Raw genomic sequence first — 17,301 nt, forward strand, 5'->3', positions numbered from 1 at the left:
ACTCAGGCTCAACCCCATAAGAAAACGGAAAGTCTTTGTCCGTTAGCATAGCCACACATCCATGGAGGCAGATGGGTGGTACTAAAAACAGGAAGGTTTTAGCACTTGGCAATTAGTCATTTAACAATTAAGGATTTCACAAATGATCATGTAACAGCAGTGCATCTGACCTTCATGAAGGCGGCCAGGTTGGGGTTGTAGTCGTACAGTGAGGCGATGATGTTAAACTTGATCTTGACCAGGATGCCCTCACCCAGGTTGTTCTCGTTGGAGATGTTGGCCAGAGCGTGGAGAAGTTCAATCTGGGCAGCTCTGAACAGAGCAGAAGTGGTGGTAGACAGAAACAGGGGGTGTAAGAACAGCGTTAGGTTAGTTTTGGGTCTTTTCGGGCGTTGGTGTCATATCGGCTTGGGCTTTAACTTATTTTTTTTTTGTCTGGTCTCAAACGAAACCCAAAACCCTACGGGGTGTCCCCTTGTAGACAAAGTGCTATATCAGTGAAAGGCTAAAACGTTGTCTAGACAGGAAGAACCAATACCATATTGTTGCCATCAGCCTGGATTTCAGATCAAACAAAGGGCCAACGAGAAGTGACTAGGGGCTAATTTTGGGACAGAGCATATGTAAATGAGGTCAAATGATTAGTACCTGTCTGTTCCCTTCTTTCCACGGGCCTGCAGAATCTCATTGAGTTTCTTTACCACAACTGTTGTGTTGATCTCTGTTCCCTTGGCAAACATCTGAAGATTCCCCTGTCGGGAGAAGCAATTAGCACACATCCTCTGGCAGATTTGGGTCTGTATGAAAGAGTCTCAGAGGAATGCTAATCTAGGATCAGGTTCATTACAATCTATAGATTTGATCCTAGATTAGCAGCACTTCTACTCAGAAGCGTTATGTCTCTGGGCCCAAGTCTATGGGACCATTGGGTCTTGTTCATTTGGGCATGCAACAGAAAATGCATTACAACATTTTGCAATGGAAAATGAAAATTAACGTTTCTTGTTGGTAAAGTCCAAGTGGTTGCTCTCCGTTTCAATCAGTTCTCTTACATTTAGTGCCTAATGAATACAAACCATATATACAGATAAGTGTAGTGAGGATACTCTGTATTGTCATGCCACGACTTGATCACCCACCTTGACAAGGGGCACTCCTCCCTTCACCTTCTCCCATTCGCCTTCACCCTCCTCTTGGGCCTCTTCCTCGGCCTCTTCCTCCAGCCGCTCCTTCCGCCTGTGTCTCTTCTTCCTATCCTCCTTTTTCTTCTCGCTGGTGTGTCGCTCTGCCTCACTACCAGGCCTGGCGAGACAGAATGGGGTGTTGTAAATACATTAGTCAGACAGTGTCTAAAACTTGTCAGAGAAGAGTCCAAGAGTCTCTAGAGCAGCGGTAGGCAACTAGAATATGGCCCGCATACCATCTGTTGCTGACCCCTACTCTAGAGCATAGTTTTACATAGAGAGCTACTGAATGAAAGAAAGAGGCAGGATGTTTAGAAGTAGAGCAATGTTCAGTTACACAGGCAGTGATGGGACAGAATGATTGTGGATTGAGTCTAATGTGTGAGGTACAAAGGATGTTGTAGTAGAAAGAACAGGAAAGGGACCGACTTCTTCAGGAAGATTTGGGCCATGGAGGCATTCTTGCTCTCTTCGTCTTCACTACCAGTGCCGCTTTCCGCGGTGTCCGAGTCCCAGTCTTCGTCATCCTCATCACTGCTGCTGGAAGCCTCCTTGTCCTGTTGAAGACAATGTACACAGTCATTACACACATACAAGTTAGATTAAAGTGATGGTGGACAATAAAGATGGACTGTCAGCGGGAGAGGGCTTGGTAGGGAGAATGATAGTGCTTTATGATTAGGCAGCCCCTCAGCCAAAACAGAGAAATGTCACTCATTTAAAAAAATTAAAAAAAATTCAAGAGAGTGTGCTTGCCAATAACTGCACACTGCAATAGAGCCACTGCGGCCATCATCCTCTTACCGCCGCTGTCTTCAGGAACTTGCTGGCGTCCGGCAGAGGCGCTGCCACCTCGGCAGCCGGTTTCTTCTTCAGGAAGCTCTTGGCAACCCCCGGCACTTCGTCGCTATCTGACGACGACCCTACAGACACCAAGGTGATTAGAGAGACACCGGCAGTTAAAACAGAATCCATGTATCAATGGTGCACTGCGATTGGAAAGTCAAATCATACCACTCTAAAAGGGGCCCAATGCCTCTCTGCTTGTCACTCAGCATTAAGGAAATGATTGGGGGTAAAGTAGTTCAGTTCGGAAGCGTTTGTGTATATATTATGACAACATTTTGTGACGTTTGTTTTGGATATCGGTAAGGGTTTAAGTCGGTAGCCCAAGTTCACGCCCCTTCGTCAGTGATTGGTCAACAGTAGGGAGTCTTCAGTAATGGCGTTGTCATTGAATGAGAGACTACTCATTTTAATGCACATTGATTTCATTGAGAAATACTGCAACAAACATCTGTTGGATGTAAAATTGGGCGACTAAGATCTCCTCAGAAAAAATGTCAATTAAACTTCCCTAAAATGGACAAAGTACTATGGCAGCTTTTTTCTTGTCTCTCAAGAGAAAGTCTTAAGGGAGTCTTAAGGGAGCACACTTATTCAGTTCGCCTAGCCGAACAGAAGCATGTCGACGTCTTAGGGCCTTGCAACAGATTTGTGTCCTGTCCAGGGGGTGTACTAGTACATCAAGCTGCCTCATTATACCGAAACAGGAGGCAGTCCCATGTCGGTCAGTTCTGGCTTTAACAAAAGCAGACTAGAGTCTTCCATCACTGGTATTTAGTGTAGGCTCGAGGTGTAATGAAAAGGTGTGGTAAGAAACTCACCTGAGTCGACATCATACTTCTCCTCCTCCTCCTCCTCCTCATCCGCTGACGCCATTGGGTTCTGAATGAGAGGGAGAAAAGTAAGATTTCCTACTAATGGCCCGTTGACATAATGGCACTAAGCGGCCTCATCCTGAATCTGAGTATCTTGAGAAAGGTTCATTATTAAGTTGAAATCACAAGGGCGGTGTTGGATTGAATTTATGCGTGCAGGAAATACTTCAGACTGCGGAATGTATGCCAGCATAATTGTCATGAAAAGCCATTAAACTACAGTGCATTAAAGGAAAGTATTCAGGACTTTTCCCACATTTTGTTACATTATGGCTTTATTCTAAAATGAATTAAATTGTTTCCTCATCTACTCACAATACCCCATAATGACAAAGCGATAACAGTTTAGGAATGTTTTCAAATGCATTAATTTTTGTTTTAAATACCTCAATTACATAAGTATTCAGACCCTTTGCTACGATTCTTGTTTCCATTGAGCATCCAACAACTTGGAGTCCAGAAGAATAGCAATCTCCGCACCCCTCCACCAATCAGACCTTTATGGTAGAGTAGCCAGACAGAAGTCAATCCTCAGTAAAAAGGCAAATGACAGCCCACTTAAGAGTTTGCCAAAAGGCACCTAAAGATTCTCAGACCATGAGAAACAAGAGATTCTCTGGTCTGATGAAACCAAGATTGAACTCTTTGGCCTGAATGCCAAGCCTGGAGAAAAGCAGGCACCATCCCTAAGGTGAAGCATGGTGGTGGAAGCATCATGCTGTGATGTTTTTCAATGGTAGGGACTGGGAGACAAGGCACCCCCTGATATATTGTGGAAAAAGATAGTTACTTGTCTAACAGAATACAGAGGGTGTTCTTCAATGGAAGCCTCTCAAACATAATCCAGGTAGAATCAACAATTATCCAGGGCAGCTGTCTAGGCCCATTACTTTAAAAAAATCTTTACTAATGACATGCCACTGGCGTTCAGTAAAGCCAGAGTGTCTATGTACGCAGATGACTCAACACTATAGATGTCAGCTACCACAGCGACTGAAATGACTGCAACACTCAGAGCTGCAGTTCATTTCAGAGTGGGTGGCAAGGAATAAGTTAGTCCTAAATATTTCTAAAACTAAAAGCATTGTATTTGGGACAAATCATTCACAAAACCCTAAAACATCAACTCAATCTTGTAATAAACAACGTACATTGAGCAAGTTGCGGTGACTAAACTGCTGGAAGTAACCCTAGATTGTAAACGTTCATGGTCAAAACATATTGATACAACAGTATCTAGGATGGGGAGAAGTATGTCCATAATATGGCGCTGCTCTACCTTCTAGACAGCACTATCAACAAGGCAGGTTCTACAGGCCCTAGTTTCTACCTTAACATAAGAAGCCTCCTCCCTAAGTTTGCTTTATTCACTGATTTTGCACACACCGCCAACCCTGATGTCCTTGCCGTGTCTGAATCCTGACTTAGGAAGGCCACCCAATATTCTGAAATGTCCATCCCCAATTACAACATTTTCAGTCAAGACAGAACTGCTAAAGGAGGCAGAATTGCAATCTACTGCAGAGATAGACCTGGAAAGTATGACAACTCTGCAGGCTATGCCCACAGTTTGAGCATCTACTTTTAAAAAGCCATCTCTCCAGAAATAAGTCCCTCACTATTGCTGCTTGTTATAGAGCTCCCAGCTGTCCCTTGGACACCATATGTGAATTTATTGCCCCCCCATCTATCAGAGTACGTACTGCTAGGTGACCTCAATTGGGATATGCTTAACAGCCCGGCCGTCCAACAATCTAAGATAGATGCCCTCAATCTCACAAATTATCAAAGCACCAGATACAACCCCAAATCCATAAACATAGGCACCATCCTGACCAACTTGCCCTCTAAATGTTTTCAACCAGGATCTCAGTGATCACTGCCTGCGTCCGTTATGAGTTTGCGGTCAAACGACCACCCCTCATCATTGTCAAACGCTCCCTAAAACACTTCTGCGAGCAGGCCTTTCTAATCAACCTGGCCCGGGTATCCTGGAAGGATATTGACCTCATCCCGCCTGTAGAGGATGCCTGGTTATTCTTTAAAAGTGCTTTCCTCACCATGTAAAATAAGCATGCACCTTCCTTTTTTTGAAGAAGAGATACAGCCCTTGGTTCACTCAAGACTTGAATGCCCTTGACCAGCACAAAAACACCCTCTGGCTACCAAATCCCCAGCCAACATCTCTGCACCCCCCGCAGCAACTGGCCCAAGCCCCCCCCGCATCTCCTTCACCCAAATCCAGACAGCTGATGTTCTGAAAGAGCTGCAAAATCTGGATCCCTACAAATCAGCTGGGCTAGACAATATGGACTCACATGAAGCATCTCCAATCTAATGTTACATCTAGAATTGGCTTCCTATTTTACAACAAAGCCTCCTTACCAAACTTACCCCGTAAAACTGACTAGCCTACCGATCCTAGACTTCGGCGACGTCGTTTACAAACTAGCCTCCAACACTCTACTCAGCAAATTGGATGCAGTCTATCACAGTGCCATCCGTTTTATCACCAAAGCCCCAAATACTACCCACCTCTGCGACCTGTATGGTCTCGTTGGCTGGTTCTCGCTACATATTCGTCATCAAACCCACCGTCGCTTATGTCAGCTTAATGGTCACCATAGCAACACCCACCCATAGCACGCGCTCCAGCATGTATATCTCACTCGTCACCCCCAAAGCCAATTCCTCCTTTGGTCTCCTTTCCTTCCAGTTCCCTGCTGCCAATAACTGGAACGAATTGCAAAAATCAGTTGGAGACGTATCTCCCGCACTAACTTTAAGCATCAGCTGTCAGAGCAGCTTACCGATTGCCTCAGCTGTATACAGCCCATCTGTAAATAGCCCATCCATCCAACCACCTACCTACCTACATCACCATATTTGTTTTTCTGCTCATTTGCACACCAGTATTTCTACTTGCACATCTGCACATCTATCACTCCAGTGTAAATTGCTAAATGGTAATTACTTTGCCACTATTGGCCTATTTATTGACTTCATTTGCACACTGTATACAGACTTTTCTGTTGTGTTATTGACTGTACGTTTGTTTATCCCATGTGTAACTGTTGTCGTGCTTTATCTTGGCCACGTCACAGTTTTAAATGAGAACTTGTTCTCAACTGGCCTACCTGGTTAAATAAAGGTAAAGAAAATAACAGCAGCTAATGGGGATCCATAATGAAGGTCTGAGGCAAAGATGAACGGAGCAAAGTACAGAGAGATCCTCGATGAAAACCTGCTCCAGAGCACTCAGGACCTCAGACTGGGGCGTAGGTTCACCTAACATGACAATCACCGTCTGCACACAGCCAAGACAACGCAGGAGTGGCTTCGGGACAAGTCTCTGAAAGTCCTTGAGTGGGCCTGGCAGAGCCCAGACTTGAACCCAATCGAACATCTCTGGAAAGACCTGAAAATAGCTGTGCAGCAACGCTCTCCATCCAACCTGACAGCGCTTGATGGGATCTGCAGAAAGGAATGGGAGAAACGCCCCAAATACATGTGTGCTAAGCTTGTAGCGTCATACCCAAGAAGACTCCAGGCTGTAAACGCTGCCTAAAGTGATTAAACTAAGTAGAGCAAAGCATCTGAATACTTATGTAAATGTGATATTTCTGTTTATTTTTAATGCATTTGCAAAAATATTGAAAAACCTGTTTCTGCTTTTCATTATGGGGTATTGCGTGTAGATTTAAGTCAATTTTAGAACACTGCTGTAACATAACAAAATGTGGAAAAACACTTTCCAAATGCACTGTGTATTCTCTTGAATTCCTCCATTTTCCCAGTCGTAGTCTAGACTACATGCCCATGATCGAAGGTGGGCTGCTGCATTGATTTCAAATAGGTCGCCGTCAGATCAACAGCCTACAGCCCAACGTCTGTTTAACCATGCGAAGTACAGACTATCACAACAATTCTTCGATTTACCTTCCTACAACCGATCCACTTAATCGCTAAACGACATTTGATTCATTTGAACCACCAACCATGCATTTTGTTTGAACTCTAATCAGCTGTAAGCAACAACGATGAAAACAATTCAGAAAAACTGAATTCCGAAACACAATATTATTATTATTATTATTATATACAATCCAGTTTATAAATGTACTAGAATGTTGTTGCATTCATGACAAGACATTATCGCTTTTCATTCATTTGAAACATTTAAAAAACTGATATTATGGGGTATTGTGTACAGGCCAGTGACAAAACCTCAATTTAATCTTTATGGAACAAAAGGAACAATTGCTGTTTAACTGGGAGTCTCGTGAGTGAAAACATCCGAAGATCAAAGGTAAACGGGTCATTTGATTGCTTTTCTGATTTGTGACCAAGCTTCCTGCTGCTAGCTGGACACAATGCTATCGATAAACTTACAAACTCTTGTCTTGCTTTGGCTGTAAAGCATAATTTCAAAATCTGAGATGACAGGGTGATTAACAAAAGGCTAAGCTGTGTTTCACTATATTTCACTTGTGATTACATGAATAGGAATATTTTCTAGTAATATTTTTTGACTGTTGCGCTATGCTAATTAGTGTAGTTGATGAGAATTCTCCCGGATCCGGGATGGGTAGTTCAAAGATTATTAATACAATTTCACTTCAGGCTGTAACACATTATGGAAGAAATCAAGGTGTGAATACTTTCTAAAGGCACTGAATGTTAAAAAAAAAGGTGCCATAATGAATATCTAGATTCGTCAATGGAGATCATATGTGCGTTCCTTATTGGTAAGTGTTATATGCACGTTTGTTATTTTATTTTTTAAAAACAGCATCTTAAGAATCTACCATTATGTGTTGTAGTGAAAAGCCTCACCTCCTTATAGCTGGTGATTTCCGTCTCGTAATCCCGGTTGTACTTGCGGATCTTCTGCCGCAGGGTGCTGAGGGCTTTGGCGTTGTTCTTGTTCATCTTCTTCTTGCCTTCTTTGTCCTCCCAAAGCTGTAGGGAAACATGAAACATGTCTTTAGGGATAGTGTTAAGAGTGTGTCTTCATAAATCACAGCGTTCCGGTCATTACTTCATGTTTTTTTCTATCGATAACGTCTGTGTATATTTTTTCATTTTCATAGTTTGGAAAACCTCACATCAATAGATCAAGACCTTGGGACAACAAGGTTCTCTGAAATATTTGTAAAATGTGTTAGTAACATAATTGATCTTTAGATGGTTTTTCATACAAATACAACATTTGAAATTGGCAACATAAGGGTCAATGTGCAAACCAATTACAAGCCAGAACAAATACAGATCACATTTAGTTTGTTCCTACGAGCACTACACAATGGATTCAAATAATCAAATCTTGAGGAGTTGGTTGTTTGAGTCAGCTGTGCAGTGCTAGAGCAAAAACCATAATGCGCATCCATGGTGGGGCCCCATGAACAAGTTTGGGAAACCGTGATCGAGGCAATAATGGCTGGCAAGCAACAACAACAAAAAAGTAAATGGTGTTGTCATGATGTTAACACATTTACTAATGTATTTGACGATGTGTTCTGACTATCTAATGAAACAAAAATAGAACTGTTTGGCCATAATGACCATCGTTATGTTTGGAGGAAAAAGGGGGAGGCTTTCAAGCTGAAGAACACCATCCCAACCGTGAAGCACGGGGGTGGCAGCATCATGTTGTGGGGTTGCTTTGCTGCAGGAGGGACTGGTGCACTTCACAAAATAGATTGCAACATGATGGAAAATGATGTGGATATATTAAAGCAACATCTTAAGACATCAGTCAGGAAGTTACAGCTTGGTCGCAAATGGGTCTTCCAAATGGACAGTGACCCCAAGCATACTTCCAAAGTTGTGTCAAAATGGCTTAAGTACAACAAAGTCAAGGTATTGGAGTGGCCATCACAAAGCCCTGACCTCAATCCTATAGAAAATGTTTGGGCAGAACTGAAAAAGCATGTGCGAGCAAGGAGGCCAACAAACCTGACTCAGTTACACTGGCTCTGTCAGGAGGAATGGGCCAAAATTCACCCAACTTATTGTGGGAAGCTTGTGGAAGGCTACCCAAAACGGTTGACCCAAGTTAAACAATTTAAAGGCAATGCTACCAAATACTAATTGAGTGTATGTAAACTTCTGACACACTGGGAATGTAATGAAAGAAATATAAGCTGAAATAAATCTACTATTTCTCTGACATTACACATTCTTAAAATAAGTGGTGATCCTAACTGAACTAAGAGAGGGAATTTTTACAAGGATTAAATGTCAGGAATTGTGAAAAACTGAGTTTAAATGTATTTAGTTAAGGTGTATGTAAACTTCCAACTGTTTGCTTGACAATCACTGGCTGACAATTGTATAACCTGCACAGCCCTAGTTGCACCCCCCTAAAAAAAACTGATTGACAACATGTCTCAGGATTTTGATACTCTGCACTTTAGGTACCTTTAAGGCGAGACCCTTAATGGGTTATGAAAGAAAAATCCACTACAAAACAATTCTGAGACCTGAAAACTGATGTTAATATCTCAGAAATATGCTTTGCGCTAGAACCTTACAGTCCCAAGATGTCACAGGCTGACATTCGAGCAGTTTGACATGCAGAGAAAGTGTGAACTGTGGAGGTTTACCTGATTCAAATAGTCCTCCAGGTCAGCCAGAAGACGGATGTAGAAAGGGGGCACCCCTTCCTTGTCCACTATAGTCTTGCTTTTGAGGAACGCTCGACATAGCTGCTCAAACTCCTCCAGACACTTGGACATGTCTCGGATCTTCATGGCATTGCGGATCGTCTTGATCAGGTTTGTCAGCTCCTCAAACCTGGGATATAAGAATTGGTTAGATGGCATAGTCCAGGGCAGGCATACTAACAACAGATACTGTCTGAGGGAGTCCAGTCAAGGGGCACTAGTCAGGTCTCAGATACAGTACCAGTCAAAAGTTAGGACACACCTATTCATTCAAGGTTTTTTACAGACAGACAGCAAAACAAATGAGTGGGATTAAGCCCAAACCAGATGAGATAGCTGCACAATGCTGTGGTAGCCATGCTAATTAAGTGTGCCTTGAATTCTAAATAAATCAAGTTCTTGAAATATTCCGCATTGACTGACTTTGTCATAAAGTAATGACGGACTGCCGTTTCTCTTTGCTTATTTGAGCTGTTCTTTACATAGCCCTATTTGGTAAAAGACCCAAGTCCAGATTATCTTCTGTATACCACCCCTACCTTGTCACAACACAACTGATTGGCACAAACACATTAAGGAAAGAAATGACACAAATGAACTTAAGGCACACCAGTTACTTGAAATGCATTCCAGGTGACTACACCTAAGCTGGTTGAGAGGCAAAGGGTGGGCTACCCTACTTTTAAGTTTCTCAAGTATAAAACATTTGGGTTTGTTGAACAATTTTTTTCGTTACATGATTCCATGCGAGTTCTCATTATTCTACAATGTAGAAAATTGTAAAAATAAAGAGAAACCCTGAAATGAGTAGGTGTCCAACCTTTTGACTGGTACTGTATGTTTATGCTGTACAGCCAACTCCTAAGGGTGGTAGCCTGGTCCCAGATCAGTTATGCCCAGGTTGCATATTTTGGGGAATATTCAGAGGTAGAAACTTTCCGTGGGAATTAACGGGAATATGCTAATGAATATTAATACCATTTAAATGTTGATGTTTTTTTGCATTGGATATATTTACCATATCACACGAGACAAACATTTGACCTTATAAGTAGACAATTGCAAATGATTAAATCCTTCCATCAGAAAACAATAATAATTTAGTTACGAATTGAACTGGAATTAAATTGGTTGACTCTTCACATGGGATGATTTCATAGAACAACAAGAGAATATTGAATGATCCCCAATGATCCATCGCATGTCTCAAAAACATTTAACATGCATCTGTAAAATGATCGTCTAGAAACTAAAGCTTTGGTCGTCTTCCTCTCAGGTTTCCATGTCTTCTCCCTGGACCTCCTCAATGTCCACCTCTTGAACATCAGACTCTGAGGCCCCATCTTCACTGTCACTTTCCAACCTTGAGGATAACTCGTTGTCAGGCTCATAAAGCCTCACATTTGCCCAGACAGCCACCAATTTTCAACCCTTGGACCAGTTGCGCTCTGAGGTGGCTGATGTTGGTGGAATTTGGAGGATGATGGATATATTGTCACGACTGCCAAATTGCATCTCCATCCCAATACCTTGCTTGGAAGTCTACTTTGCCAGACTGCCAAGAACCTTGCCCTCATCGAGGTCAGGGTGGCAAGTCACAGTAGGGATTGCACCATAGGCCTTGTTGATCTCTGCACCAGACAGGATGCTCTTGCCAGCGTACTTGGGGTCCAACATGTACACTGTGGCGTGTATGGGCTTCAGGCAGAAGTCTTCTCCCTTTTTGATGCATTTCAGAACTGCAGTTTCCTCTGCTTGGAGCAACAGTGAAGTGGGCAGTATGGAGTTCTTCTCTTACATCTGCAAGCAGAGTCTGAACATCAGACAGGATGGCATTTCTCCCTCAATCCGTGCAAAGGCTACTGCTATGGGTTTCAGGAGTTTCAGACTGCTTACCACTCGCCCAAAATACATCATCCAGGAGGATCCTCTTGATGGGGCTGTCCATATCAGCAGACTGTGATATTGCCATTTCTTGGAGACTCCTGCCCCGCCAGGAGATTGTCAAACATGATGATAACACCACCCCAATGGGTGTTGCTGGGTAGCTTCAATGTGGTGTTCTTATTCTTCTCACTTTGCTTGGTAGATTACTTGTATGACTTTATGACCTTTCACATACCTAACCATTTCATTGTCTCTCTTGCAGAGGGTATACATTGTTTTCAGTTCCATGATGTCCTTGAGGAGCAGATTCAATGCATGAGCAGCACAGCCAATGGGTGTGCTATGAGGGTAGGACTCCACTTTAGACCGAGCAGTCTTCATGTTCGCAGCATTGCCTGTCACCAGTACAAATACTTTCTGTGGTCCAAGGTAATTGAGGACTGTCTTCAGCTCATCTGCAATGTAGAGACCGGTGTGTGTTGTCCCTTGTCTCTGTGCTCTTGCAGAATACAGGTTGAGGGGTGGAGATGTAGTTAATTATTCCTTGCCCACGAACATTTGACCAACCATCAGAGATGATTGCAAGAGTCTGCTTTTTCTATGATTTGCTTGACCTTCACTCGAACTCTGTTGAACTCCACATCCAGCAAATGATTAGATAAAGCATGTCTGGTTGGAGGAGTGTATGCTGGGCGAAGAACATTCAGAAATATTTTCCAATACACATAGCCTGTGAGCATCAGAGGTGAACCAGTTGCATACACAGCTCGAGCAAGACGTTCATTATCATTTCTCTGACCACGTTCCTCCACTGAGTAAAAACAACATCTGATTCCAGTAGGACCGTGAGCTGTTGCTATCGATAAGGTGTCGTCTTCATCATTTTCACCTCAAATAGCAGAGACCTGTCAGAAGTTGCTTGTTGTGAGCGCTGAGAGAACTTTATGCACTTGGCCAGATGATTCTGCATCTTTGTTGCATTCTTCACATATGATTTGGCACAGTATTTGCAAATGTACAAAGCTTTTCCTTCTACATTAGCTGCAGTGAAATGTCTCCACACATCAGTGCGCACCCGTGGTATTTTCTTTTAAAGAGTAGAAAAAATTAATTTGCAAAAACTAAGTAGCAGAAATTGTTACGTTAGAATGACTTAAACACTGCTGTGGGCTACTATTTACTAGTTAACAACAAATCATGTGTCATAAAATATTTTCACCCCACCCAGTATTGTAATTGAAACTTACCAGAAAGCATGTGGTCCTTGGCTCAAACAGTAATAGTGTGGGCTCAACAGCATCTCATTAGTGTGCAAGATCTTGAGAATCAGCTGTACATGTGATGGCAGATTACACTGCACATCCCCATATTGTTAGCATCTCCACTTACACATCTGCACATTTATCACTCCAGTGTTAATGCTAAATTGTAATTATTTCACCTCTATGGCCTATTTATTGCCTTACCTCCCAAATCTTACTACATCTGCACACACTGTACATAGATTCTTCCTACTGTGTTATTGATTGTACGTTCGCACTGCTTCGCTTCATCTTGGCCAGGTTGCAGTTGTAAATGAGAACTTGTTCTCAACTGGCCTACCTGGTTTTTTTAAAAAAATTCAAGAGTGCACTGTGCATGTAGAGGGTTGCAGTTCCATTGAATTGCCTTGTGTATCCCACAAAAAAAGGTTCACTGTTATACGCTAACTTTTATGAATTTAAGCAAAATTCCCCAAATTCCCAGGCTTAACTTCCCATGGAAAATTTCCAAGGTTTCTGACCCTTTGCAACCCTAGTTATGCCTATGCTGTATTACCAACTCCTATGATGGTTGATAGCCAAAGGGCATAATAACTACCATAGGAGCTGACTGTACAGCACAACAAGATCAGGGACAAGGCTTAGATGGTTCTTTGGATCATGAAGTAGAGTAAATGCCTGACCTCTTGTCCTTGGCACTGCGCACCACTCTCTTGGTGTCCTCCTCATCGTCACTAAGTAGCAATGACCTGCAGGGACCAAATGTGGAAAAGTGAGAGAGCTGTAGAAACAACAGTTAGTGTGACTGAGGTTGACGAGAGAAAGTAGTACTGACTGCTTGGTGAAAGTAGCTCCAGGTGCTTTAGGGGTGATCTCGTCAGCCGACGAGGAGGATTCGGACTCGCTGTCGGACCCGGTGGCAAAGAAACGTGACATTGCTGAAGGCTGCCGTCAATCTGTGGAAGTGGAATAATGGTATTTTACAATGTGGTTCAAACATCTAGTGTGAAGGAGCAACATGAAATTACAGATAACATTTTTGTACTATTCTAGAACCCACTTTCCTGACCACATACTGTATTTATCTGTAGAAATTCCACGTCAGATGTAGGCCTACATGCAACTGGAAAGCTAACACGTACCAGTTGATCTAGAAAAACAAGTGAAAATCCCCCACATCATTATTGAAATGATGCAGCTGGCTAGCTAGATGTTAAAGTTTGTCTCATGGCACAAGACTAATAGCTAAATTTCTAGCTAACACTTGCCCTGTGAACAACAGCTAGTTAATGTAAGCTAGCTCACTAGGAAGCAAGCTATGTCTGATTGATGTACAAGTCATAACCAAAAATATGGAATATCCTCCCTGGCAAAATTGCTGATATGCCAATCTTATCATGGTCAGAGCAGCTAGTCAGCTATCTGACAAAGTTGTATAAATGGCTGACAAGCTTGCATGCTAACAGTAATTTTAGCTTCCGGTAAGCAGAAAAGCATATGGTAGGGCACTACCAGAGCCATATATTTAGAGGTAGGCCAACTTTTACAATTTTGTTCTAATTCTAAACATTCAGTTACATAGTATTTGTTTAAATATTACCATGTAATGTAATTACATGGCTCATTTAGAATGTTAGTCACTTAAATGCACCATAATGCTCAGTCTAGACACTGTTGTATAGTATTAAAATATATATATATATTCCCCATGTAATTGACAGTTGGCATCTGCAGAGTCCCCAACAACCGGATGTTCCATTTCCCCCGAAAACCAGAATAAGAGCCCGTGACGCGCGACTTCTGGACGTAAACAAAGGCGGCACTCCATATTAAAACACCTCCTCCACATTTACTGGATTGGTTGAACAGTGCAGAAGATAACCTCTCAACATCGCATTTTTGTCAAGACCAGTATGTAGGGGGATCTAGTTTCAGGTGTTTTTTTACACCTGCTACGTTAGGTTAATGGGGAGCTAACATGGCTGCCACACAATGTTGTAGTGTCATGTAAATGCAGAAACCCAATTGACAACTCTAAATACATAGCTACAGATTGTCATACAGATCAAGACAGCAGAGTGTCATCATGACATTGTGCACTTTGGAGTGGACCCACCCAGCTCAATGAATGAGAGAAGACCAATGATGAGGCGAAGTGAGAGGTTTTAATCCGCCCAAAACAGTAAGCCCACAGAGAATGGAGGTTAATGAGTGTCGAATTTGGTCAACAAGAAATTGAACTGCTAATTTGTTGAGAGGCTTATTTGATTGAATAGAAGTTTAATAGTGGTTAGGTTGTTACTGATAGAAGTTGAAGCTCATGGCATTTCGGCCACTTTGAAAAATGTAACTTTACATAGGAATAATGCTGGTCAGAGATTAGTGTTGCACAGTATACCAAAACGTCAGTACTTTTCAGATACAAGAACACAAAAAATGGTTTGGTAATACATTTGTATCTTCTTTCGGTACTTCTGTCAAACATGTCAGATGTCATATTCAAATTAAGAGGCTTGAATCTGTCCAGTAATTTGTCTGAATCTTCCTTTAGGGGGCTGTAGCTAGTCAGGCTACTTGTGCATGCAGCTGAGAGTGCGAGCTACGAGTCTCAGATATAGTTTTGCATAAGGAAAATGTAAGTATTCTTTTGATATTTAATGTGGTGTTTTATTTTTTTGAAGAAATGTAATATACAGTGAACAAAAATATAAACGCAACATGTAAAGTGTTAGTCCCATGTTTCATGAGCTGAAATAAAAGATCCAGAAATGGTCCATTGTCACAAAGACCAGATTTCTCTAAAAATCTGCTCAAATTTCTTTACATTCCTGTTAGTCAGCATTTCTCCTTTGCCAAGATAATCCATCAAGAACCTGATTAAACGGCATGATCATTACACAGGTGCACCTTGCGCTGGGGACAATGTACAGTCACTTGTATTTTGTAATAACGCCACAGATGTCTCAAGTCGAGGGTGCGTGCAATCGGCATGTTGACTGCAGGAATGTCAACCAGAGCTTTTGCCAGAGAATTAAATGTTAATTTCTCTACCATACGCCGTCTCAAACTTAATTTGAGTGAATTTGGCAGTACGTCCAACCAGTCTCACAATCGCAGACAATGTGTATGGCTTCGTGTGGTTTGCTGATGTCAACGTTGTGAACAAGAGTGCCCCATGGTGGCTTTAAGGTTATGGTACGGGCAGGCATAAGCTACGGACAACAAACACGATCACATTTTATTAATGGCAATTTGGATGCATAGAGATACCGTGATAAGATCATGAGGGGCATTTTAGTGCCATTCAAACGCCACCATTACCTCATATTAATGCACGGCCCCATGTCACAAGAATCTGTACACAATTCCTGGAAATTGAAAATATCCCATTTCTTCCATGGCCCGCATACTCACCAGACATGCCACCCATTGAGCATATTTGGGGATGCTCTGGATTGGCATGTACGACAGCGTGGTCAAGTTCCAGCCAATATCCAGCAACTTCGCACAGCCATTGAAGAGTGGCACATCTCATAGGCCACAAACAACAGAATCAACTCTATGCAAAGGAGATGTGTCGCACTGCTTAAGGCAAATGCTGGTCACACTAGATTGTGACTGGTTTTCTGGTCCACGCCCCTACCCTTTTTAAGATATCTGTGACCAACATATGCACGTCTGTATTCCCAGTCATGTAAAATCCATAGATTAGGGCCAATTAAAATGTATGTCAATTGACCGATTTCTTTCTATTAATCGTAACTAAGTAAAATCTCAAATCACTGCGTTGATATATGTTCAGTATAGAATTTGTTTTATTTGTTCTACCAGTTATCAACATGTTCAAAGTTGTTTTATTAAACCAAGTGGTTATTCTGCATCTTTAGCAAATAGGCATATTTCTTTGCCATGGTATAATTTTGTATTGAGTAGCGTTTTGGTATCGAAGTCAAACATGTGGCATTGTGACAACACTAAGAGAGAGAGGACTCAATGACATAACCCATTCTAGAATGGAGACAGCAATTGGGGGCATCCACCATTTTAAAAGTAGTCAACTGGTTGGGGATTCCTTTGAGTCCGGATCAAAACAGCCAATGAAGAAAATTCACTACTTTTAAATGGAGATGGCCTTAATCACACGTATCTGCCCTCTCATTGACTAGAATGGTCCCACCTAAACTCGCCTCCTCCCGTATGCCTTCCATCTTTGAGGACATGCATTTCCATTGTTAAAGCCATCACTCGAATATCTTGTCAATAGACAATCTTTGGATTCGATTTGAAATAGACAATATGGCGGCGTACGCATTGCTAGATTAATCCATGGGGAAAAACATTCGTTTTAATAACGGAGCATTTTCTAAATTCCAACGTACCATCTGCAACTGGATATTTTAGAATAAATGTTTGGCCGAATCGAGAACTAAGATAGTAGAAAAATAGTAGAAAAATACTGAAAAAACAAATAGTTTTGGATCGGCAAACTCCCAGTAGAAATGGATACCAAATATTTGGTTAAAAATCACATTATCGGGTGTAAGAATCTGTAGCTGGCAATAAATACATGGCTCTGGGC

General features: G+C 42.0%; 1 protein-coding gene across 2 annotated transcripts in view; it reads right to left on the reverse strand.

Annotated features, from left to right (window-relative positions):
- The window catches only part of eif3c (eukaryotic translation initiation factor 3, subunit C), a 36,907-nt gene that overhangs the window by 19,165 nt on the left and 441 nt on the right, over positions 1-17,301 (reverse strand). For both annotated transcript variants that reach the window (XM_035734866.2, XM_035734865.2), the window contains exons 2-11: positions 13,558-13,678; positions 13,406-13,471; positions 9,514-9,703; positions 7,742-7,867; positions 2,852-2,912; positions 1,989-2,107; positions 1,614-1,741; positions 1,140-1,302; positions 649-740; positions 171-312 (exon numbers count right to left, since the gene is read on the reverse strand). In XM_035734866.2, the coding sequence (XP_035590759.1) occupies positions 171-312; positions 649-740; positions 1,140-1,302; positions 1,614-1,741; positions 1,989-2,107; positions 2,852-2,912; positions 7,742-7,867; positions 9,514-9,703; positions 13,406-13,471; positions 13,558-13,658 (1,188 nt within the window). In that variant the 5' untranslated portion in view covers positions 13,659-13,678. The remainder of the gene's footprint in view (positions 1-170; positions 313-648; positions 741-1,139; positions 1,303-1,613; positions 1,742-1,988; positions 2,108-2,851; positions 2,913-7,741; positions 7,868-9,513; positions 9,704-13,405; positions 13,472-13,557; positions 13,679-17,301) is intronic.

This window comes from Oncorhynchus keta, chromosome 24 (genome assembly GCF_023373465.1).
Source record: "Oncorhynchus keta strain PuntledgeMale-10-30-2019 chromosome 24, Oket_V2, whole genome shotgun sequence".
NCBI lineage: Eukaryota > Metazoa > Chordata > Actinopteri > Salmoniformes > Salmonidae > Oncorhynchus > Oncorhynchus keta.